Here is a 25453-nt window from a genome sequence, read left to right on the forward strand (position 1 = left end):
TACCCACATGTTGCTTGAAGCAGCCGGCTCAACACACAGAGCGAGTTCACCAATCACAGTTATGTGCATAAAGTTAAAGCAAAAAACATAGCCTACATTTTTAAAATAGTTTTCTTTGTGCATGTTGATTAACTAATGACAGCCTACTATTGTCTGCTCCACATTTTTGTAGTCTAATTCTGCATAGAGTTCATTTAATGATGGTAATGATTTAATGATGAAATATTGTTGATGAAATGGTGGCACATTTTCATGACCTAGCCTAATTATATAGATATTGTAGTACTTTTTTATATCAGTCTTTGAAAACTGAAAAAAATGTCAATGTCAAAAAAACATTTTCGAGAATGAGGATTAAATACTGGACATAGATTAAATATTGCTGTTTTTCCTTTGTCTCCCTCACATTTTCATCTGTTACGACTAGTAAACAAAACCATATGATTTACTTAATGTTATACAAGAACAGAATAGAATTGAACAGAATTGAGTTCAGACTTGAGTTCGGTATTTTGAGTCCGGCCCTCCTCAACAGTCCCAGTTTGTCATGTGGCCCCTTGGGGAAATTAGTTGCCCACCCCTGCTCTAACAGTAGTATCAAAATATTTCTCAGCACAATATATCATATCATTCTGGTGGCAAGTATAACAATATTTCTTCATCTAATATTATTGTATGCATTGGTATTTTATTATGTCTACTCTAAGTAATAAGTGATCGCCAGTGTTGGGAGGGTTACTTTCAAAACGTATTCCGTTACAGAATACAGAATACATGCCCAAAAATGTAATCTGTAACGTATTCCGTTACGTTACTCAATCTGAGTAACGTATTCTGAATACTTAGATTACTTCCGCATTGAATTGCATTGGAATGTGGCCATCAAATCCTGCTTAGGCCTACTAAACAGGCCTATTCTGGTGTGTTCATCTGTTCCAAATGGCTGTGTTAGGCCCACATAGGAGAATGTAAAGTCAACTAGGCCTAAGCTACCTGATACAACTTTAAAATAGCAAGGTGACCACTAAAACTACAGCAGGCGACTAGGCTAATTAAAACAAACAAAATAAATAGGCTACTTTAAGGGCGTAGCCAGAAATTATAATTAAGGTGTGCCTGTGAGATTTTTCGGTGGCATCAACCCAGTACAAGTGAGGGGCGCATATGACTGGTGGAACGCAAATGACCTGTACATGTAAACACTATGGGCTACTGTATATCAGTGCTCTCAAAATGAACGTGATCGCGTAATCAAAAACCGCACGTTAAAATAGGCCTACTCGCAAGAATAATTCTTCAGAGGCTGCACCATATAATTCATTTTAAAACGTAAATGTAGATCTAATTAGAAAAAATAATAATCCATAAAGCTATTTTAAGTTAGAATAAACAACTTAGAATGCAGTGCCTATTTTAGAGATTGGTTTTATTGCCTAGGTCTAAATCAACACGTGAACTAGGCTTTGCTTATTGCTTAGCAAACTGTGTAACCAATTGGCCGAAGTAGCCTGAGCTATTAATACTTGGGAAAATATCCTTTGAACAGACATCAGGAACCACGATCAGTGAGGAACAGGAGTTACCTCCACTTACTTTACTCGTAATTTGCTGTGCAAACAGTCATTTCAGGGTCTCCGATATGACGCGTCCATAATGCGCGCTGGCTGCGCTTTGAGGCTAGTGCAAGACGGCGGGGCTTGGATTTAAACATGTAAACAATTTCATCATAGATTGCTTTCAGGAGCTTCTGGGAAATGGACTTGCCTTAATTTATTTAGTGAGTGAACAAACTTATGAAACAGAGAAGTATCGTCATGTAATCCATTGATTTCAACAATGTAACTGTATTCTAAATACCAACTATTTAACTTGTAACTGTATCGGAATACAGTTACTCATAATTTGTATTCTGAATACGTAACGCCGGTACATGTATTCCGTTACTCCCCAACACTGGTGATCGCTGCAGAAGTCCACAGTATCACAGTATCAAGATCTAGTCCTTCTTTTGCATCATGGTAAAAAAAGTTGACAACAATTTTAGCGTGCCAAGATGCAAAGGCTTCCAGTACACAAAACAATATATAGTAGAAAAAAATAGCAGTGCATCACATAATACTCTTGTAAAATAATAGCAATAATATAATGTCCGTATCGTCACCTCTGTGGCTATTCACAGCCCCTACTGTAAAAAAAGTTTCATGTTGGAGCACTTGACCCCACGTGTCACAACTCCTTTCTCCATGTGTGTGTTACTTATCGCCCTTTGCTTACAACAGTACGGAGCCCGGGAAGAGTCACGTTGGTAAATATTTTTTATTTATTGCGTTCTCTCGCAACAACTTTTGCGTTCCCTCGCAATACTTTTTGCATTCCCTTGCAATACCTTTTTGTGTTCCTCAGGATCATATGGAGCCCGGGAAGGGTCACGTTGGTAAATATTTTTAGACCGCACTATTGCGTTCCCTCGCATTAGTTTTGCGTTCCCACAAAATACTTTTTGCGTTCCCTCGCAATAACTTGAGTTCCCTCGCAATACTCGATGCTGCTCCCTCAGCGAGCCGCGCCACATCCCATATCGAATTGGACAAACGATACTTTAAAATCCTCACTTTAATGTTACTGTGTGAGGCTGGCAACTATAGTTATGCCAGTTCCAGCCTCACAGCTGTTATGCCTCACAGCCCCCCCCCCCCACTAGATCCCACTCACTCACTGTGCGCTCTGATATGACACTGACCATGAACTAACGCGCTGACAGCGCTGTGTGAATGGGGAATGAAATACGGAGCCCAAATTGAAACTGCAAAGCAACGAAAAAAAATGATTCTGAGGAACACAAAAAGGTATTGCGAGGAAACACAAAAAGTATTGCAAGGGAACGCAAAAGTATTGCGAGGGAGCGCAAAACTATTGCGAAGGAACGCAAAACTATTGCGAGGGAGCGCAAAACTATTGCAAAGGAACGCAAAACTATTGCGAGGGAACGCAATAGTGCTGTCTAAACATTTACCAACGTGACCCTTCCCGGGCTCCGTAGGATCAGGCCCAGGTTAAAGTAAAACTTAATAAAGTCCAGGTTATCCATGATGGTGACTGAAATCCAAATCAACCGAAGGCTAATGTGAGAGGCTGGAAATACAGAGCCCTGTGTTTCAAGGGAACTCAAAAGTTATTGTGAGGGAACACAAAAAGTATTGCGAGGGAACGCAAAAATGATTGCGAGGGAGCGCAAAGAGTATTGCGAGGGAACGCAAAAGTTATTGCGAGGGAATGCAAAAGTATTGCAAGGGAACGCAAAAGTATTTCGTGGGAACGCAAAACTATTGTGAGGGAACGCAATAGTGCGGTCTAAAAATATTTACCAACGTGACCCTTCCCGGGCTCCGTACAACTGTTATCACTGACCCCTTGTAAATCTTCATGCTTAATCCCACATCTCCCTTGACCTGAGTCATAGCAGATTAGAGCTCATGGGAATCCTCCATCCTGATGTTTTTCATCTAATGGACATTGGACAATGTATAACAAGGAACATTACTTTGCTCACAGCGGCTGACCACCAATACTCAAAATTAAAAATTACAAACTTAAAATAGAAATTTATTCAGCTTTGTAGCTATACAAATTCAAATTCATACATTATATCACATTTCAAGAATTAAAAAAAATTAGCCCAAGGGGATGAACCATAGAGATGCCTTGCTAGGATGTGTCGGGTAATCAGTGGAGCTTGCATCAACAGGCTAAAGGGAGCACGACAAAGAAGCTAATGGCCATTAGGTAATAAGAGACACATCCATCTGACCCCTTTGACCCATAGGCAAAGGTTCAATTAGTACATTCAATGGGGAGTTTTGGGGCACAAGTGGCAACATCATCTGAATCACATTCAGGTTCAAATGCCCACAGGGACTCGGGTTCAAATTCGACCCACAGTCATTTTCCGATTACATTTTATCTCTCCTCATTGGCAAAAAGTTCATTCAGGCATTCATTTATTAGCTAAAACTTCAAACTATTGTAAATTGAACAACACCAGTCCCTCACCTGTGATTTTGATCTTTAGTGTGAAGGGAATATTTCTGTATGATAATTTCTTGCCCCAGACGAGGTGGAGGCTTAGCCCCATTTACATGGAGAGCGTATTCTATCCATTTTCCCTTTGATCTATTCAATGCAGATGTAGGTGTGAAAAGCTTCCCTGGCTGGGTACCTTCTGCTGTCTGTACCATCTGTTCCCCAATCTCCTTTGTTCCGTTTTTTAGTAGACAAAGACCCTGGGTTCAACCTTAGCTGAATCATATGTTTGTGTTATTAACTGTAAATGTATTCATGTTTGGTATCATTTTTATAGTCTCAGTACAAGGAGTACAATGAATTAAGTGTAAGAATGTTTAAAACATCCTGTATAACATTTCTACCTGAGGAGCCTGTCTTGTATATTAATAAGTAAGTGGGTGTGTGTAGGTGTGTCTGGGTGTGGCTCACGGAAACGGCGGGAAGGCAAAGCCAATCAGAGGACGTTGCACCTATGACCACCACGTGAACCACACCCTTGCAAATTGAGCATAAAAGGCCAGCCTCTTCCTGTAGTCTTTAGAATTTGTAGTCGAAGCTTCCGAGCTGAAAGCTGTATTCTCCCTTGACGCGCCTCATTGACAAGAATAAACCTGTTTCTTGATTGACCTTCATCTTGACTGAGTTTCCGGCTAACTTTGGTACACGAAAATTTACCAACAAGTGACAGTTAAGGTATTGTGGCTTTGACATAAGATGCCATGACACTGCAACAAAATTGATTGACCAACGATTGACAATCTGTTGACCACATCAAAAACACAGAAGTTAAACAGCACTCTGATCAATCAAAGCCTATTTTTAGACACAGTAAGCACTTTCAAAAAAAGAGAGGATTACTAGGCATCTTACTCAGCATTGGATTTCCATGGCTATCCGATGTAATATACAAACAAATTGGCAAGTGCCAATTAGGAGGCAGAATTATGGAGCTGGGGAGGTGTCATTGGAAGATATTTTTGTATATTAAGAGATTGTGCGCTCATTTTACTAAATTGTCTGCTCATTTTACTAAATTGTGGTTTAATTTTACTAGATTGTGTGCACAATTTGGCATATTGTGTACTCATTTTACTACATAGTGCTCTCATTTTACTACATAGTGCTCTCATTTTACTACATAGTGCTCTCATTTTACTATATGTGGTCTCATTTTACTACATAGTGCTCTCATTTTACTACATAGTGCTCTCATTTTACTACATAGTGCTCTCATTTTACTATATGTGGTCTCATTTTACTACATAGTGCTCTCATTTTACTACATAGTGCTCTCATTTTACTATATGTGCTCTCATTTTACTACATAGTGCTCTCATTTTACTACATAGTGCTCTCATTTTACTATATGTGGTCTCATTTTATTAGATTGTGCGCTCAATTTAGCCAATTCTGCACACATTTTACTATATTGTGCGGACAATTTACTAGGATAAATCATGAGCATGTTTTACTAAATTGTATGTTCATTTACAAAACTTAAAATGAGCGCACAATTTAGTAAAATGAGTGCATGTTTTCTGGATATAGGCCTACACCAAAAAATCTCTTGCAGTGAATGACCCCTCCAGGGTTCTGTATAGGGGTCCATTTCCCAAAACCTGTTGCTAACCTGTTAGTAACTTTGTTGGTTGGCATTGGGAAATTGCATTGCAACCAGTAAAGTAGCTAACTTAGTGAGCAACTACGGTTTTGGAAAAAGCGCCCTAAGTTAGCAACTTTGTTAGTTGCAATGCAATTTCCCAATGCCAACCAACAAAGTTACTAACAGGTTAGCAACTATGATTTTGGGAAACGCACCCCAGAACTTAAAGGACAATTCCGGCGCAAAATGAACCTAGGGGTTAATAACACATTTGTACGAGTTCGACCGTTCGCTGGGATTTATTTTCATGCTAGTCGAATGTGACCAGTTTTATTGCAAACCGCTAATAAGTGTTTAACGCTAGCCTTCGGGGCACACGTACAGTAGAAAGAAATCGCTATTTCTATACCACTAACAAGGCTCAAAATAGCACCACACTTACACAGTAGCATAATGAGGGTCTCTACATGTAAACCGAAGCATTGAGAACTTTGTAAGTGTACAGGCAGTTTATTAAAAAGAAACACATTACCGTTCACGTCTGGTTCACATACAGGCAGGCGCCTTGGGAAAACGAAACTCTGGGATGTGAAGTGAATCTCATGTGAAACATTGTTGCTGAAAGAAAGGACTGTGCGAAAGAGAAGCACTGAACGCAACAGGAGACATAAGAGATGGCAGGCTATTTGAACGAATTTGAAGACATCGAGGATGAACCCTTATTGGACATCGGAATATAGCCTACCAACGAAGAGCTGCGGAGCTCCGTGAAAGGGCTATGAGAGAGAGAGAGCTAGCTGTAGTCAATGCTGCACACAGCCTCGCACTTCTAGAAACTGTAGGCTACCTGCGGACATTGTGAAGCTATAGCCACCGAAGAGGAGTGCCTGTGTTGCATGGAGTGGGACCTGTTGCGTCGCGACCCCCAAGAGACGCAGTGTTTTGTAGAGTCTGAAGATTTCCCCTTATTGATAAACAGGGCTGTAGTTGAAACTTTTTTCCATGTCCCGAAAAGAAATTGGAGGCGGCGATCCATACCAGAGAGACCAGATGGACATCCACTAAGTAAGTACACTATACAAGTTATGTTACATCGGAGCTATTAATTCTGATAGGCCTATATTGAGCAAATTACGTTTGATTTTAGTTCACATCGCCTGCCTGTATATGTGAACAACCAGACGTGAACGGTAATGTGTTTCTTTTTAATAAACTGCCTGTACACTTACAAAGTTCTCAATGCTTCGGTTTACATGTAGAGACCCTCATTATGCTACTGTGTAAGTGTGGTGCTATTTTGAGCCTTGTTAGTGGTATAGAAATAGCGATTTCTTTCTACTGTACGTGTGCCCCGAAGGCTAGCGTTAAACGCTAATTAGCGGTTTGCAATAAAACTGGTCACATTCGACTAGCATGAAAATAAATCCCAGCGAACGGTCGAACTCGTACAAATGTGTTATTAACCCCCAGGTTCATTTTGCGCCGGAATTGTCCTTTAAACCAACTTAAATTTACGAAGCAAAAGAAAAGAGCTCTCTTCCAAAGGGTGATCTGTGACTTGCACACAGGTAGTTTATCTCACATGGGTCCATGAGTAAAGACAAACAGGTGAATTTATTGTGTTTTTATGTTACAGCAACCTACAGAGACATCAAAGTCCCTCCAGGTGAGTAATCTACATCAGTGTTTCCCAAAGACTGGGTCGCGACCCACAGGTGGGTCGCAGGAGATTTTATTTGGGTCGCCAGCACAATTTATGTTGTCTAATAAATTAAATATTGGTGGTTGCATGCATGTTGCATGTTAGATCTGAAGTGAAATGGGTCGCGATGGTCTGTCATTTTTAAAAAGTGGGTCCCCAGAAAAAAAGTTTGTGAAACACTGATCTACATGACTCACTTAGGTCAGAGCCGTATACGGCTCTGACTTAGGTGGTGTCCAACTGCCACCTAGTGGTCATTATATGCACATATTATTTACCAAGAAATACATGCACATCAATTACGGATTACTTTCAAAACAAATCAAAAGGCAAAATCTTTTCTCCAGATATTTACTGCATGTTTGTTATGTTGGAGTATTTCAGTTGGACCTGTGATATACGTGGAATCCAGTGCTCTATTTCCTGCTGCAAAAGAAACAAACTAAGTTGTCAACTCTAAGTTGTAAACTCTGCTTTTTCATCAAACAGAATGAATCAGCCAAAAGTGGTTACCGAGATGTTGGGATCATTTCCTTTTTTATGTTCAATGACATCATTGCAAGTTGAGTAGAACTCTCATCGGAGTCTGAGGTTGTTGGCAGAGATTTGGTTGTTATAGGTTTGAACACCCGTCCTAATGAACACAGACACACACACACACACACACACACACACACACACTCACACAAAAATACACATACACACACACACACACACACACCAAGGAGGACTTGTAAGCGTTTTCCTCATGTTATTACAAAACTATACAGCAATGCAGAATACTCCCTTTCATTTGGAAACATGACATCTTACTAGGTTTTATAGGAGCCTTCCCCTTGGATATGGTTATCTTCTGAAGTGACTTCTGTAGTTGTGAAATATCAGCCCTGAAATAAACCAGATGTAACTCATAATATACTAATTTCAGCTTTGCTTTTAACATGGAGCACTAACACAAACTGAAGCACATCATAAACATTCAAGTTGTCCCACATATACATTGCCTCATATAGGCTGCATTTTACCCATCCTGTGATCTGCGCAGTGTGTCATCTTTCTCCATACAGCAGCTAATCACACTCTCCATGCACTGCAAATGCCACCCAAGAGACTATTACTTCAAAGTGCACATCAAGGAAACATTACCCACATAGTGACATATTTATGTTGCAAACCACACCACAAAGAATCCAACTGACAGGTTTCACTTCAGCATTTTATATATTTGGCTGTACTGTATCTTCTGAGGTTCAAGGTGACATAAAACTTACTCTGTCATTGTAACACCTCTCAGTCAGTTTCCGTTGCACATCCTCTCTTTGATGATCTACACAAAGGTGACACCAGGTAAGATCCAAACACTCACTATACATTCATCAAGACCTCTGCTAAAGAGATAGTGTGATCGCTATAGCATATATGTGCCTTATTATCAGGGAAGCAAATGCTGACGGAATTATGGACACCAAGAAAGTTCAGGTTAAGCCAGAAAACAAATTCATATCCACTCAAGCATTCATTGCTTAAAGGTAAATCTATGTTATCTAGTACAGAGTGTAGGAGTTTAAAGCTCTGCTATATGTAAGAAATCCAACTTGCTGAGCTGGTACTGGATGTCGTGCATCTCCTTCCTCAGCTCTCCTATCTGCTCCCAAAGAATCCGTCTACTGCATGCATTTCCAGAAGAAAAAGATGTGTGAAAACCGGATGCACATTAAAGAAGAAATCCGTACGATTTTTACATGGATCTTGATTGCTAGACGTCGCCGAGTACTGTCGATAGGAAAAATAACGACCAAATGGAGTAGCTGCAGTAATGACTAGTACTCCCATTGAGCTACAATGCTAGGTCTGGGGGCATCATCTAAGCATGCCTTTTTTGCCTCTTAACAGACTCAAAATGTAATTAAAAGGTCCTTACGTAACAAAACGATGCATTTTCTGCTCATTATAGCTGTGAAGAAAGCGTTTGAATTCAAAGTTTGTACTGTCACATACCTCAGTTTCCATCAGTCTCTTCCAGGAAAGCCCAAGGCAGTCTGTTGTCAAGCTCATGCTGTCTTTGCAACGAGAACTTTAAGTTTATTTCCTCTCAAAAATAGGTAATTAAGCACTGTAATGGTTATGATATTAATGACAATGTAACTACATGGAAACAGTCCAAATGATGCCTAAGCTTGCACGTTACTGAAAGCTAGCTCACGCTGCATTATTGTGGGAATTCAGTTGTTGCAGGAAAAGGCAAGCAGAGTGTGACAGTAAAAACGTTGAATTAGACAGCTAATGAGTAGAAAATGCATTGTTTTGTCACATAAGGAATTTTACTGACATTTTGAGTTTGTTAAGAGGTCAAAAAAGAGGCACGTTTGATGCCCCCAGACCTAGCACTGTAGCTCAGTGGGCTGGGAGCACTGGCCATTAGCTGCAGCTACAGTTCCGTAGCACCGATTTTGGTCGTTATTTTTCCTATCAGTAGTAGGCCTATTCGGCGACGTCTATAGCGATCAAGATCCATGTACAAATCGGCCAGATTTCACCTTTAAGAGGTTTCAGATCCTAGACTGTCATTTGGATGTTGATAGGTATAAAGGTGACTTGTAATTGTGTAATTGTCATCATCATCATCATCACCATAATCATCGTCATAATCTTCTTCGTCATTGTCAAGACCAACCTAAACTAGATAGATAGATAGATAGATAGATAGATATACTTTATTGATCCCTAGGGGAAATTCACATTTCATAGCCTAGCTTAGAAAACTTAAATTTCCTAGGGGAAATTTACATTTTCTAAGCTAGGCTAATCGATTTTCAATTGGTGTAATCCTTGCCCCTCACACAGCCTACCTGTGATAGAGTTCCTGGGCAAGGTGGCTGAGACCAGCCTGGCTCTGGGGGTTTACAGGGTAGGGTTTGGAGCTTGACGGCAGGCAGACAGAGGAAGGCCCAGAGGAGGAGGAGGGAAGCAGCAGGCTGCGCAGGTAGTGGAGCTCGGAGGACACCTCACAGTGAAGGGCCTCGAAGCGCTCCTCCAGCCGTTGACCAGAGAGGTGTTTGGCGAGGTTGAACAACTCAGCTGAGGAAACACCAACCAACGTTGTAAAAAGACAGTTAGTGTGTGTGTGTGTGGATGTGGTTATGTGTGTGTGTGGGGGTGGGAAGAGGGAAAAACCTTGAATTTGTGCGATTGCAGCTGTATTTTGGTTGCTTTCAGTCTGTAGAGCACTCAGTGTTTTGCTCAGTGAATCGATACTCTAAAGAAAGACAAAATAACGGAGAGAACACACATATAAAATAACACAGTGAATTCTCAAGTAAAACACAATATAGGCCTAATTATAGATATTTTAAATTAAATGTAAAAGTCTTATCTCTTTTACTTTAAGGTCTTATTGACCACCTCAGAGCAATGAGAGTCCAAGAGAAAGATTACCCAGGCTTGAGTGCTAATTTGTGCCTTCAAAGCTTGCATCTCATCAATGACAGACGGTCGTACCAGAACCCCTGCACAATTTAAATGTACTATGTGAAAATGTTCCTTAAAAAGTATGACTGTTAAACAAATCAGAGGCATAGATCTACCTGTTGTTCTATGCATTCCCTCAGCAGCTGGCTGCAGAGACTTGGATGTACTCTAAAAGAGTAATAGATTGATTAACGTGAAGCATTTCATTTCCCTGATATTTTAAATAACTAGATAATGAGCCAAGCGCATGAACACTTAATTTTGTTACTTGTAGCCTACCATTCCGCTTTCTTCATCCATGACTATCTCAACCAAGCGTTAACACATCAATGAAAAGGGGCCGGTGTTACATAGTAACTGCCATGCAACATACATTTCATATAGTGAAGTGTTGTGTCATAATGACGGGGAGGTTCTAAGGGAACCCGTGTGTTCTCAAAGATGATTGGCTTGAATGTTTCTAAAGGGAAATTGTGATTTGCGGTTGGCTCTTGGAGGGCGTGGTTTAACAAGGAACACATTTTCTTATTACGAATTCGCTTTTAGTATCCAAAGCGGACCCGAGACGACGCCTGCCCAAGGTCCAAGTTCAAGCTCAGTTCATTTGATGCACGTAAGGTAGGCTAATCAGACAAAAAACCGGCTTTAGCCTACACAATTTATCATTGTGATCATCTATAACGATAAAGGCACACCAGGAGTTTTGAACGTAACTTGTGTAACAGGTCGTTGTTGATTACATATTGATTAACTATTTTATGTAGCCTAATAATTGTTTTCGTTTGTCACTATAATGAACAGCTTGTAGCCTATTACAATAAAATTGAGTGGTCTCTTTGAATTCGAGGAAATTGGTTTGCTGTACTGGCGGCCTAATTTGAGTAGATAGGCCTAATATCTTATCAAGGTTGCACAGTGGCATCTGAATAACGATAGCTGTGAGAGTAGGCATGGGCCAGTGCCTAGGCTAAGCTTGCAGCCTCTTGTTGCAGTGACATAAGTTCCACTGAAATAATTGTAATTTCCTTACAGCCAGTTCGCCATGGCTACTGAAGGGGATCCCACAGACCTTATTAAAGTGCTTCACCTCTTGGTGATCTCTTTCACTTGGGGGATGCAGGTGTGGGTATCTTTCATAGGAGGTAAGGATTGCCTGATGTTTGAAATCATTTACTTACTCTTTGAGTAATGTTTTCCTAATAAAACAGTGGCATCTCTCTCTCTCTCTGATCCTCAGGCTTTGTATTGGTGTCTCAGGTAACACGACACACCTTTGGCCTTGTGCAGAGTAAGTTATTCCCTGTCTATTTCTTCTGTCTTCTGGGAGGCAGCTTTGTAAACCTAGCAGTATATGCAGTGTACCACCCCAGAGAACTACTGGACTGGCATGAAGGGGTACAGGTAAGCACCATGGTGGCAAATTAATATACTGCATGCTGCTCTTTAAGAAGGATCTTTGAATAAATAATTCAGAATCTGGTCCTCTGCATGACATAACTCCATAAATACCTGTACACACACCTCCTCTTCCACAGATGGCATTTTATTTTGTGGCTTTGATCATGGCTGGTATGAACGCACACTGGTTCGGCCCAGATGCTACAGTGGCCATGTTTGAGATGCAGGCCATCGAGCAGGAACACGGCCTAGGGAACGATATTGGCCTGAGCGCCAATAAGGAAGGCTACACCAAGCTACGTGAGCAGGATCCCAAGTACCAAGCCCTCAGAAAGACTTTCTTTCGCTTCCATGGCCTCTCAAACCTCTGCAATTTGGTCGGCTTCGTCTGTACTACTACCAACTTGGTGTATTTGGCGCTGAACCTCCAGACCATATGAACCCTCGTGTTTTTCAATCGGAATAGTTTAATCGGAATGACAAAAAAAAACTTTTCATGTTAACGTGGCTATAGATCTCCTACCCCCGTTCAAACAATCCTTGAGATGTGAACTTCTGAGTGGTAATCAATTGGCTGTGAACGAACACAGTCATAGCAGGTGTATTTGAAGCTGCAAAAATGTACTGCTGTAAAAAAAAAAAAAGAAACCCAGTAAAGTGAGCATGTATCTTTTATCTTCATGATAAAGCCATTAAGTTTCTCATAATATTTTTCTATTTCCTATATTTTTAAGTTTTGTACATCATAAGCATGTATACATGTTATAGGCTACTTGAGATTGATCCTGAAACTAATCTTTGACTAATACATCCTATTTTGGATTCCTCATGAGTAACACAACTCAGTGTCAAGATTTTTTTTTGCAATAAAATATTAACAAATATGTATGCTCTGCGTTGGCTGTGTTGATATACTATAGTTTTATGAAATGCTGGCAATACAGTGATGCATTGTTACTCAGCGCACCAGGGGGCACTCTATGAAAGGGCCAACACATAATATATGTGGGCATGTAGCCCCACTAAATTTTGGTCCCCGGGGGCCTCACCACCCCACGTCCAAAATCTAATAACCCAAATATAAGATTTGCACTTGATGTATACATCTCATGTTGCTTTAGTAGTTGCTGGACTGGTGCATATTATGTGTTTGATTTTCCCTTTAAGACACATTTTGAAACATTGTAAACAACTAAATGTACCGCAGAGTGGTACAAAATATGACCGCCCCTCAGTCCTGCACATTCTCTCTGCAAAAATAAATCATGCTTGTCAATTGGTCTCCAACTCCTACTCCATCCCCTACTTTTATGTAAATGAGTGTGCATAGTGTGTGTTTGTTTTTGTGCATATGTGTGCTTCTTCTGTGTGTGTGTGTGTGTGTGTGTGTGTATTTGTATAGTGTGTGAGTGCATGTGTATAGTGTTTGTGTGTGTGTGTGCATGTGTCTTTATGTGTGTGTGTGAGTGCATGCGTGCCTGTGTGTCCATGTGTGTGTGTTCATGTGTGCTTTTTGACAAGCGTTATTCATTTTTGCAGAGAGAATGTGCAGGGCTGAGTGGCGGTCATATTTTGTACCGCTTTGCGGTACATCTAGTTGTCATAAGGACTGTTTTAAAGCTCAACAAACAATCAGTCTTGGAGGAAGCCAACTACTTTCTTTCATTGGGTCTCCACTAACCAACAGCTCTTTAGCCCCTTGCTCACACTGTTGCTATATGTGTAGACTACTGTGATACTAAAAAGGCTGAGTTCTACAAAAGAACGCAGTATAGCTTTAACAACAATATGTTGCATCCTTCAGACTGTACAAAACAATATTTCTGATTGAAAACTATTAATGTGCAAGTACATATTTGAGATCCAAAAAAAAAGCATGCTCTGGCCAATGACCATTTTGATGAGACCACTTGTTCTCATCAAAAACAAAATCACTGTTTGAACCCATTTGGCTGGACAACAGGCAGGGTTAAGGGTTCCCGGCAGTTGGTGGTATTTGTGCAGTAACTTTTAGTTGATGCGGGAGCCTTTCAATGGAATAAGTGGTACACAAATGGAGTATTTGGCATGCTGAAGGCTTTTCTGAGAGCAGAGTTGGATGGTCCAACAGCAGTTTTCTTCTCTTCATTAAGCCACAGCAGGCAGGCCAATAAAGAACTGGCTGGAAACCCAGTTGGAGGATGAAAGAGCAGGGTTGAAGAGAGCAGTAGAGGAAACTTCAGAAACAGGAGAACTCCAAAGAATTAGGACAGATCTGTGAGGTGTTATACTATTAAGACACACTTGAATACCCCCAGCCCCCCAGTGCACATCCATCAGTCACTGCAAAAGACCGGGGGAGTAGCCCTGCTGCGATGGTTAGTGGTGAGAGTTGTGCCAAGTTCATACAGGATTATATGGGTCAATCAAGTATTCAAGACATTGTGTGGTTCTTTTCAGTGCAGTTCTATAACGGGTTTACCACCTACCCTAGTTTTGTTTTTTGTCACCCATTGTCACTTATGGTATATAAATTCCAGAAGTTTCTTCCTTTTAAAAGAGGGAGGGACACTTTAAGGAGCTGGACCTGCATTCTTTACAAATAAGTCACAACACACTGCTTCCTTAAAAAAGAAAAAAAATCCTGTTGCTAGAATACAATGAACAAAGTCAAGATAGATTGTTCTGCGGAAGTGTCCATGGTTTTGTGACAAAGGAATGTTAACAGACTTTAGCCGACAGCTAAATGTACATGCTTCGTAGACGGAAATACTGTATTTCATATTAAAAGGGCATTAAAAATAAGTGTTGGGACACACCTTTTAAGTAAAAAAAAACAGATATTATTCGGACTGGTAGGCTATCCTACAAGACAAAATAGAACGAGGAACAGGTTTATTCTGCGTGCGTGCGTCTATGTATTCCTAGCCGCGCGCAACCGCGTCATTGAAACACCTTCCAAGAGAGGGCCAGCAAAGCATTCACAAACTGAGTCCCGGGCAACAAGGGAACTGCTCTGTTTTCTCTCAAACTGGCTACTCCTTAGTACACAGACAAGATCCGGGAGCAGTGTTCAAGTCCGTTGTTGGACGGCGCTGCTAAAGCAAATCGTAGGATAGCCTACAACAATAGTAAAAGTTTTTTTTTTCTTCTGTCGGAAATAGACTGGTCGTCGAAGGGACCGGACACGATAAAAGAACGGTTGCATTTAAGGTTGGTGGCTTATTTCCGTATGTTCCTGCACTTTTAGTCTAGTTTGTATTTGTGTTCAATCGAAATCTTTGTGCACTGTTGGTCACTGGGCGTGTTTATATTTTTGAGAATTCTATGGTTTTCCTGAAAAGACTACGAAAATGTTGTCCATATGGTGCGTGCGCCTGAAGCTTAAACGCTTTTCAAATCGAGGTGCGTGTGTCAGGTGAAATTGATGGATGATCGGCAGTTGCCACTTAGAGCTATGCTGTGGAAATTAAGTTGGAAAAGCCTGACAGTGCCGTCCGTCGGCAACTTCCTTGAATGTTCATGTCCTATCAGTTAATTCGATTTTTGTGGTAGGCCTATACTTCGGTCCTCTTTAGTGGTCAGTGACTAGATTAAAGATATTTGCTACTTGGCCAATGGGCCTAATATCTTGTTTTCCATAGCATTGTGTTTGTAACTAACAGGGTTTACAGTTTATAAAAAAAACGTAGGCTAGCCTACCAGCATTCCTTATTTTCTACATTAGCTTCGTGTCATCAACCCTCTTTCCAAAACAAAGAACAGAACAGTGCCACAACAAATCTGATCAATAGTAATGATATTCTAGCGGTGACTTTAGGCAACAAGCTGTGTGCATGTGAGTCAGCTTTCCCTTGAGCTAATAACGATTTTCCAGCAATCAAGAATTATAATATTTCGCTCCCTCAATTTAGTTAGTGTCTGAATGAGAGCCTGGTGCCAAAGCAATGTAACGTGTGCTGTGCAGATGGCTCAAAAAGCTCTTAAAGTACATTTCTACTCTGTGGACAGGTTTGGTATCTATAGACTCCTGTTCTTCCTGGCCTGCTTGTTTGGGCTGCTGAGAATGGCATACAGGGCAGCTGGTGGGCAGAGCTTCTCTCAGCTGCAAATAAGGAGCGCCTAATTAAAACAGGGTTTTATGGTTCTCTTTATGATTTTAATTTTCACAAGACATATGCCATCTGTTTGGTCTAGTGGAGGAGTAACATCTAATGGCCAGGTTGTTACACCAAACACCTACAGAAAAGGCAAGGTATTAACGTAATTTCACTGATTTTTTAAAAGTTCAGTAGGCTATGTGTTTTAACTCACGTTGATACACCCCAGAGCATTCTGTAATAGCTGCAGCCTGCACACGTCAGACATGTGACTGGGCTTTGCAGAAGGCTTAAGTTTTTCTGGTGAGACAGAAGAGAACAACATAATGTTCCAACCGCAGTTAAAACAGAAGCCATTTGGGCAAATCTTTGATGCAGTATTCACCTCGGTGCCTAAGGGCCTGGCCTTGTGGTTCTGCTACTGATTTGATCCGGTCCTGTTTGCCATCAGTGGCTTGTCACTGGATGAAAACTGATTTACAGGGCCTCTCTTACTCCAAAGGCTCATTGAACGAAGGAGCCTCAGCCTTCCAGAACTCAAAATACTGCTGATGTACTGCTAACTCTTTAATCTCGTATATAACTCTTTTAAAAAGCTGGGTGTTGATTTTTCTCTTGTGTTTTGTTTTAGATATAGCATGGACATACCCAGTCAAACACACATACATCTGAAGAGAAAATAGTTAAACAAGGGCTTCTCTCCTGGACAATAGCAATTGCCTCCTTGTGTTGTGCGTAATAGCTGCTGCTCTGGAGGTGAGCCCTGTTTGGCATACAGGCACAACGCTCTAATGGGTTTGGGGCCTTTGTTCCAGGCCGGTCTCCATGGTGACGCATCTCTTCCCTTTTAAAGGGAAGTGCTGCCGTGTGCCTGTGATTGATCAGCTGCCATAAGTAGGGCAGTCTCTCTCTCTCTCCCTCTCTTTCTGTCTGTCTGTCTAATTTGCTCTGTGCCACTCCCCATCGCTGTCGCACTCTCCCTGTATATCTTCCCTTTTATTCCCCCGTCGGGTCTCACTTTTCCCCTCCCTTTCTCCTGATCATTTTTTTCTCTCAGTCCGTTCTTTTCTCCTGGGCGCTGTGCCTGTCAGCATCTCACCTCTGGGACGTGGCTGATGCTGGAGGGTCTACTCTATTCAGAGTGTAATGTGACACCACACGGCAGATGATGAGGCAAGAGCCTGACAGTGTGAACTTTAAAGGCCAGTCATTGTTGCTATCAAACATTCATTGATTAGTAATTCAATCCTTTTCTATCCAAACAGTTTTTTTTTAATGAAATGAATCCTCACTAGTACATACAAGGGAAACCCACCCCAGATGTGATTAGTTGTTAGAATATTACTGTATTTCTTATTTTTTGGATGTGAATTCCTTTCTCTTTATACTGTGACCAGGAAATGGTCTTTATTTCCTGCATAGTTATAATTTCAAACATTGTAGGGATGAAATCAGGTGAAGCAGAGCTTGTTTGACAAGTGTGTACACTTTTTGCTATCGCATATGTGTCACATACAAGCATTACATAATCCTTCATCTACATGCTACATCTGCATTTCATTTGATCTTTATAAGTGAATAACTTTCACATTATCATTATAGGTGAAACTCGAGTCAATATATTATTATAGAGTCAATATCCTTAGTTGGTCAAGGTTTTGATAGTATTTGTATTTTTGTCAGGTACCCATTTCCAGTCCAGAGGAAGCATTTAAAGGTCCTAAGGGCATCGGCATTTGATTATGGTGTGTTTTTCATTTTGCTCCACTCAGTGGAAATAGTCACATTTGTATTGGTGTATGTCCAGCCAGTGTTGCCTCCAGACTGCCTGGACAAAAGCTCATAGCACTTAACTGTCCTTCTCCATTAGATGGCGTCAGTGAATGACTCCCGCGTGCAGCAGCCATCGCAGAAGGATGCGGCCGACCAGAACTTCGACTACATGTTCAAGCTGCTGATCATCGGCAACAGCAGCGTGGGCAAGACCAGCTTCCTGTTCCGCTATGCCGACGACTCCTTCACCTCGGCCTTCGTCAGCACAGTGGGCATCGACTTCAAGGTCAAGACCGTGTTCCGCAACAACAAGAGGATCAAGCTGCAGATCTGGGTGAGTTAGAGTACGCGTAGACTTCTACAGACTGTGTGTTTGCAGATGGACCCCTAACCTACCACACACGCACTACACAACAAAACTACACAAAGCAGTAGTGTACGTTGACCTCTGAGGCAAGATTGAGTTTCCCAACAGCTACTAGATCTAGCAACCTAGAAGCAAATCTTCCTGGGGTGGAATGAGGAAGCCTGCAGGTCTTTTGAGCAGGGCGAAATTAGTAGGAAAAGTCACCTCAGTCAAACTACTCAGCAGCAGTTTAAAATATGAAGTGTGAAGTGATTAGTAACTGAACAGGATGTAGGTTGAATCTTCATTTATCTAATTTAATTCATACACAGGACATAAAATGTAGTCTGTGTAGTCAGTAAGGAGTACTGCTTGGAGATATTATAGCTGTCTTTGTGGTTCTTCTCACCTATATATTAATGAGGAACAACTTTCAGGATCACATCTATCTCAGTTTGTACAACTTGTTAACTCTCTCTATGTTGTTTTTGGCTCCAGCCCCATTCCCACACTCTTCTCATGCCATAGCCATCGCAATGTTCCTTGTTCCTGATGTGAGGGAGGCGTAGACAGGCAGCTGTCCAATTTCACAATACACACCATTTCACTGGGCACTACACCATCATTCTGAATAATTAGGTACACAAGCCACATGTCACGGTGCGGTACAGTTCACAGGCAAAAAAGAGGAAGTTGTTGTCCTCGCAGCCTCTCTGCTGCTGCAGAGCTGTGAAGTGCATTTGATCTACTGTGTATCTGATGTGTTAGTCAGTTTGACACTTCACTTTCCATTTCCTGGTAATGGGCCTCAATTGTTTTAGGATCTTGCCCTTGTGTCAGCAATGTGCAAAATAACTCTGGTCCTGAGCCAGGAGGTCTGGAGAAAATAAATTCTGCCAGTCTACTTAAAGCTAATGTAGGTGCCAACTTGTCCATTTGATGTTTAAAAATCATGGATAAGTAAAGGATATAAGCATAGGTGTCAGTAGCTTCTATGATTCAGTAGGTTGAATAGTCTGTTGGCACACCCAGCAGTGCTTTATCAAGATCATGAATCAAAAAGAGCAAAATATGATTAAGATATTAATCCTCTCCAAATATTAGATGTTGTCATGGGAAACGAAGAGGAGTATAGCAACAGTGCAGTGGCAAAAATAAATCATCTCATTTGGCCCAGATACCCCCTGGGGCATGGAACGCTTAGGTCAAACCAGGAGTCAGGACTAACTGAGCTAGCTAATGTCATTTAATAATTAACTTTGTGTGCGTGTGCGTGTGTGTGTGTGCGTGTGTGCATGCGTGTGGTTGGGATGGAGGACTCCGGACTAAGCGTTATCACTCAGATGATGTAGCCTGCTTCCAACCTCTTTCACATATACCTATTATACATGTGAATATTTCTATTTAGTGCTCTGTGTCCAAAAATTGTAAATGTAGTTGACCCTCAGAGTAAATCAATAACAAATGAGTGTGTGTGTGTGTAAAGCAAACAGTGTATGAAAGTGTCATCTGTAGAGTAGTGACACACCTCGTCCCCGACACCTGGTGTGTGTGTGTGCGAGGGGTTTGTGTGCCTCCTAACCATGTATTGGTGGTGAGCCTTCACAATGGGGTTGATGGATTCATCCAAACAGTTAAAACATTTTACTACTACATTTTTACTTTTACTACTAATCCATTTACCATGATTGTCAATAATATAATCAATAGTTTACTGACATACAGTACCAATTTTGGCATGGTACTGTATGTCACAGTATATTCAAGTGAAACCACCACTTACACTGACACACATTTACTATGACACTCCACTCATTCTCCTCTTTGTTTTGACAACACCCAGTCATTTCCTGCTCTGCACCAGGGTAATGTTGGTGGACATACAGCGCATGTAGCTGATGATTATCAGGATCAGGCAGATAGTGAATAGGCTTCTTCCTTTTGGCTGAAAAGTGCATTCCTTTTGGTCCTCCAGTGTATTCAATATGAATTGCTCTCAGCCTCTGAACAGGAATATTGAGTCGGCTTTCATTATAAATTCTGATGTGTCACCTGTGCCTAATCATACAGTATAAAGCACACACAGTTACTCATGAGGCACATGCTATTGTGTAAATACATTCACACACACACACACACACACACACACACACACACACACACACACACACACACACACACACTCACACACAAATGTCAGAGCCACTTGGTTTTCATATTCATCTCTGAAGGAGCTGCCTCTGTGTAGCGGCCAGCTCCTGACATCCGCAGTCTCTCAAAGCACTAATGGGACATTCATTGGTTCTAGTGGCCCAGCTGTTACCTGGGTAACCCCCCTTTCCCCTGCTCATTCACTGATGTCAAGGCCCTCAATGCAAATGATGGGCCTAGACCAGGTAACCAGGAGACATTTGTTAGCAAAGGAGGGTTGCCTTGACGACACTCCGATCACCTGCTTGATTTTTTTTTCTTTTATCAGTAAAAGGGCATACTTAGAATTGTGTTAAATTCAGTATGGAACATACTGCTCCAATGTGGTTGTATTAAATGTCTGCTGCTGTGACCACATTTTTCCTGTTACTTGTCATTGGCTAATGGCGTGTAACGTTATGCTTCATGTGGCTCTGTGTATGCGTCCATCTTAACAGGACACAGCAGGACAAGAGAGGTATCGCACCATCACCACAGCCTACTACAGAGGAGCCATGGGCTTCCTGCTCATGTATGACATCACCAACCAGGATTCCTTCAGCGCTGTGCAGGACTGGTGAGTGGGGGGGGGGGGGGGGGTCATTGGTCATCTCCATCTCCCCACACAAGCAAGTTGATTTTTGATCATTTTTTTGGAAAATTTAATGATCATAACCCAACTATTTAAGATTCTACTTAATAGACCAGTCATTGTATCCTTGCCACAGTCTCTGTAAGACACTAGTCGGAGGTGTTTGTGTGTGTAGGTGTGTTTGACAGCGAGGGCTCTCTCCCACAGGGCTACCCAGATTAAGACGTACTCGTGGGACAACGCCCAAGTGATCCTGGTGGGGAATAAATGTGACCTGGAGGATGACCGCCTAATCCCCACAGAAGACAGCCAGCGACTGGCTGATGAGCTAGGTAAACATTGGTCTCGCAATTACGCCATAGTCATTGTTAGTTGAGTAAGGGATAATGACACACCTGTTGGGTAGCAAAACGTATGTCTACATTACCACCTCAAACGTTAAGTGGAGTGGCTGCTACACCTCAAAGTGTAATTAACATAACACAAGTGTGGCAACAGTGGTATTAAGTAACATTAATGCACTGAGCTCTGCCAGAACTACCACCAATGTTAAGTCTTCCTCCTTGCATTTCTCATTTGCATCTCGGTCGGTCTGTGTTTCTTTCTCTGTCTGTCTGTCGGCCATCGTCACCTCTCCTCCTTTCTCTAGGATTCCAGTTCTTCGAGGCCAGTGCCAAGGACAACATCAACGTGAAGCAGGTGTTTGAGCGCCTGGTGGATGTGATCTGCGAAAAGATGAACGAGAGCATCGAGGGCGAGAGGGCGCAACCCAACAACCACCACGACACCAGCCTGCATGAGACCCCCTCCGAGAGCCAGGGCACCTGTGCCTGCTGATCTGTGTGTCAGACCCACTCCACATCCATACACAGACCCCACTCTTTACCCCAATCCCCATCGTTTCTAAGTGACAGGCTGCTTATTTGTGTACAGTACAAACACAGTCTGTTGATATACTCAAAATCACTATAATCATGGTGGGAGATCTTCTTAAAAAGATACTCATTCCCTCATAAATGCAAACATAACTTTACCCACACCCAACATAAGTACTCTTGGTTGGGTAAAAATGAAGGAAAAGCACACACTCACCCCTGTGTCTTTTGTTACTGGCCTTTAACAAGGCCTCTCCTGATAGCTTACACACACTTACAAAGTTCACCACCACAATGCTTTACCCCGTGCCCAAGCCGTCTTCAGCCCCCCCTGCAGGGATTGGCGGGTACTCCAGTACTCCTACAGCGTGCCATTTGTCCACCAAAATTTAGATGATATATCTGCCTGATATTCAAGCCCATATACAAACAGTTGGGACACTACTACTTCTGTGACCCATGCGTTGCTCACATTGTCAGTTTTAATTGAATGTTCGCATTAAAGGTGTATTTACACATTACACTTGCCACAGCAATCTACTAGACACATCGATATCATAGGAGAAAGGGAGAGGTAGAGAATGAAATATAGTCTCTGTCTTAATTAAATGCTTGTTCATTGACAGAAGGGTGCCATTGGGCTGGGAAATCAGTGGCAAAGCAAATTGAGTTTACTCAAAACTCAAAAATGAGTTTAAACAAAGTTCTTGTTTCCAAGTGTCAATGTCAAGTATTTCAGTACAATGGAGAGAAACATCAAGCGCCATAGAACATGTTATGCCCTGGAAGTTGAACCAAGTTCAGATCGAATAGGCACTCTAGTCCCAAGTCCGTCACTTCAGTTTTGGAGGAGTCATTGTGGTATGCTTTTATCTCAGCCATGTGCTGCATTGTGTCTGCGTGTCCCTATCTGCTCTGCACCACCTCAGTTTCTCTCGCTCCGTGGCGTTCGTTTTGGCCTCTCCCAACTCTGTCCCTCACCTTGTGTCATATCTGAAATACGCACCCCACATGGTTACAAAAGGAAGATAGAAAATAACCTCACCATTGTATGCATTCTTTGTTAACAAGATTGCAATTGGCACAGAAATATCTATTGCTGTGCATGATATGTGTGAGATAGCTAACTGTACATCGATGGACTGCAATTCAATCATAATGAAGATGCACAATTCTTTTTAGTGGTTTCATCTCAGTGGATGTGGAATGTCACCTTGTTGTGTGTATAATCTTAGTAGTGGAATATGTATGACTGCATACTACCTTAAGCCCAATTTACACCAAAGATTCGCGACGAAACGAAACCGTTGCAGAGGTGAGAATTAAACGTTGCACGTCGTTGCCAGCTGTTAAAAGCCGTCGCAAAGCATTCACCATGTCTAGTCGCAGTTGCAAGGTTATAGAACATTGCAGCAAGTTGCTGGTTTATAGAATGTTGCAGCTCATCTCGTCACAAATCTTTGGTGTGAATTGGGCTTAAGATGACTTCTTTATATTCATCTCTTTTTTTAAACCATATCTTGATTTTGTTAGATGGAGTTCTAAAAGCTGAAGACACATGCAAGTGTGTCTGAATTTCATGTCTAAATTGTATGTGTCCTTAAGCTTCTCTCTTAACACCAGGGTTCACACAGTCCGTAGACCCAGTGATAGTGATGACTGTACCTCACACTCTTCAGAAGGGAGGTGTACTCACCAATCAGTTACCCTGTTTAAGTAACCCTGTATTGACCCTCTTGAATTTCAAGGCAATCAGAAAATACATAACACAAGAATTATGACATAACACAAAAAAATAATAGAACACCGACAACTTTCTTTTGCTGTTCCACGGACACCAATCGGTACACACTGAATTAACACTACATATTTACTTGGTAACTTTTTCTTGTTACAGGAAGAGCAGCAAATGTTTTTCCTTGTCCTATGTGTGTGGTGCCAAAGATCCATTGCTTTATGACGGTTTTTAACTCGCAGATTGTGCGAGGCATGTGGAACATGTTTCTGTGTGTTGTTGGTGGGACATTATTGCACTCTTGTGTGTTTAGCTCAAATGCTTGTTCGTTTTAGTCATACACTGAAGTTTAAAGATACACACTGGATCTCTTTCACATAGCATTAATGCCTTCTAGGGGGTGGAAGCTAAAGGCACATGCCTACATATTTACGTGTTATATTTACCCCACACAGCAACTGTTTAGACTCGTAAATGTAACAATGTTGAGTCAAATCAGTCTACTTGTTGCGGTCAGATTCTGACACAAATTTGAGATTTGTTAAACGTTTTTACTTTTGTTGTAATGCATTTGCGTATGCCACATTCAGTCTCATACAGTGGTTTGCAAAAGTGGCAGAAAAGTACTGTTTATTTCCTTGTATTTTGTGAGATGGGATGAGATTTGGGAATCCATGTCTTTTTAAAAAAGTGTAGAAAAATCTTTGCCAATTGAAATGTATTGACGCATTTGTTTACATAAATAAAGATAATAAGTATTGTAAAAGGGAATTGTTTAGTTTGTCTCTGTAAATTATCATGTTATTACAAACACACACATACATGACGTTTTTATTTGATGGCATGTTGCCTAATTTATAGCTGGACATACCACATCCTTGTTTGTAACCACCTCGAAAACCACACTCCATTCTCCAACCCATTGTCCCCCTCATGTGCTTTCCTGTTACCCAGCAGAAGGCTAACTGACTGTTGGACTATGATGTATTGAATTATTTATGGAGACAAATGTCTGTAGACTTCCAAAACACCCCTCGTCAAGATCAATGTTGGTATCCAGTTAAGTAAATTAGTGCTCTAGCTGGTCAGTTTGTGGCAGATTAACGGACAGGATGATGCCAAACAATATTGTTTTTTCCCCTGGGGCTGTAGAAGGCGGGTTGCTTTGGGTCGCAACATTCGGCTTATCTGACACCCAGAGACATGACCACGTGCACTGCTGATAACGCAGGTTGAGCTTAAAAACAGTGGGTTGCGCTCGCCTGATAAAAGACCGTTTACTCCGCGCTCACCAGCTCCCAATCTTCGTGGAAGGTGCCCTCGTGGATTGCGCATGATCCAACATTCTACTGGTTAATCCACCTGCAGTTTCTGAGTTATTCAATTAGTTGAAATGTGCCTTTAGTGTTTCCATACCTAGACATAAACTGGTATAATCATGTTTAGAATATTATTGTTAAGATATATTTTCTCCATGTTACATAACAGTCAAGGCAAAGAAGGATTGTAAACGTCAATGAAATTATTGAGCACAGTGGCTCCTCCCACACAAGTTTGAAACGACATTGTAACTTTTCAAGGTCCCGCCTACGATGTAAGAAATGTAAGAAAAAAAGGTAAACAGCTTGTA

The 25453-nt window shown here is 41.4% G+C and overlaps 2 protein-coding genes across 6 annotated transcripts; both read left to right on the forward strand.

Annotated features, from left to right (window-relative positions):
* Positions 1-11370: 11370 nt before the first annotated feature.
* On the forward strand, positions 11371-13119 carry tmem205 (transmembrane protein 205). Its single transcript, XM_076266850.1, has 4 exons — positions 11371-11453; positions 11868-11977; positions 12073-12236; positions 12371-13119. The coding sequence occupies exons 1-4, from the start codon at positions 11443-11445 to the stop codon at positions 12671-12673; spliced, it is 588 nt and encodes a 195-aa protein (XP_076122965.1). The 5' UTR covers positions 11371-11442; the 3' UTR covers positions 12674-13119.
* Positions 13120-14922: 1803 nt separating this feature from the next.
* rab3db (RAB3D, member RAS oncogene family, b) lies at positions 14923-24594 on the forward strand. Of its 5 annotated transcripts, none has more exons than XM_076265365.1 (7): positions 14923-15425; positions 16944-17068; positions 17996-18057; positions 18183-18419; positions 21080-21198; positions 21421-21545; positions 21863-24594. In XM_076265365.1, the coding sequence occupies exons 3-7, from the start codon at positions 18055-18057 to the stop codon at positions 22048-22050; spliced, it is 672 nt and encodes a 223-aa protein (XP_076121480.1). In that variant the 5' UTR covers positions 14923-15425; positions 16944-17068; positions 17996-18054; the 3' UTR covers positions 22051-24594. The 5 variants fall into 5 exon arrangements, with proteins under 5 accessions (XP_076121480.1, XP_076121478.1, XP_076121479.1 ...); XM_076265363.1 differs by lacking the exon at positions 16944-17068 and adding an exon at positions 17370-17514; XM_076265364.1 differs by lacking the exon at positions 16944-17068 and adding an exon at positions 17370-17485.
* Positions 24595-25453: the final 859 nt, after the last annotated feature.

This window comes from Alosa pseudoharengus, unplaced genomic scaffold, assembly GCF_046254945.1.
Source record: "Alosa pseudoharengus isolate Yale_2024_CS ecotype anadromous, Long Island Sound unplaced genomic scaffold, YU_APseudo_1.1 YU_APseudo_1.1_scf_4, whole genome shotgun sequence".
Lineage (NCBI taxonomy): Eukaryota > Metazoa > Chordata > Actinopteri > Clupeiformes > Clupeidae > Alosa > Alosa pseudoharengus.

Coding starts and splice junctions, on each gene's coding strand:
- tmem205 (XM_076266850.1), top strand. Junction 11,978..12,072: donor GTGGGTATCTTTCATAGGAG/GTAAGGATTGCC, acceptor TCTGATCCTCAG/GCTTTGTATTGGTGTCTCAG. Junction 12,237..12,370: donor ACTGGCATGAAGGGGTACAG/GTAAGCACCATG, acceptor CCTCTTCCACAG/ATGGCATTTTATTTTGTGGC.
- rab3db (XM_076265365.1), top strand. Junction 18,420..21,079: donor GGATCAAGCTGCAGATCTGG/GTGAGTTAGAGT, acceptor CCATCTTAACAG/GACACAGCAGGACAAGAGAG. Junction 21,546..21,862: donor GCGACTGGCTGATGAGCTAG/GTAAACATTGGT, acceptor TCCTTTCTCTAG/GATTCCAGTTCTTCGAGGCC.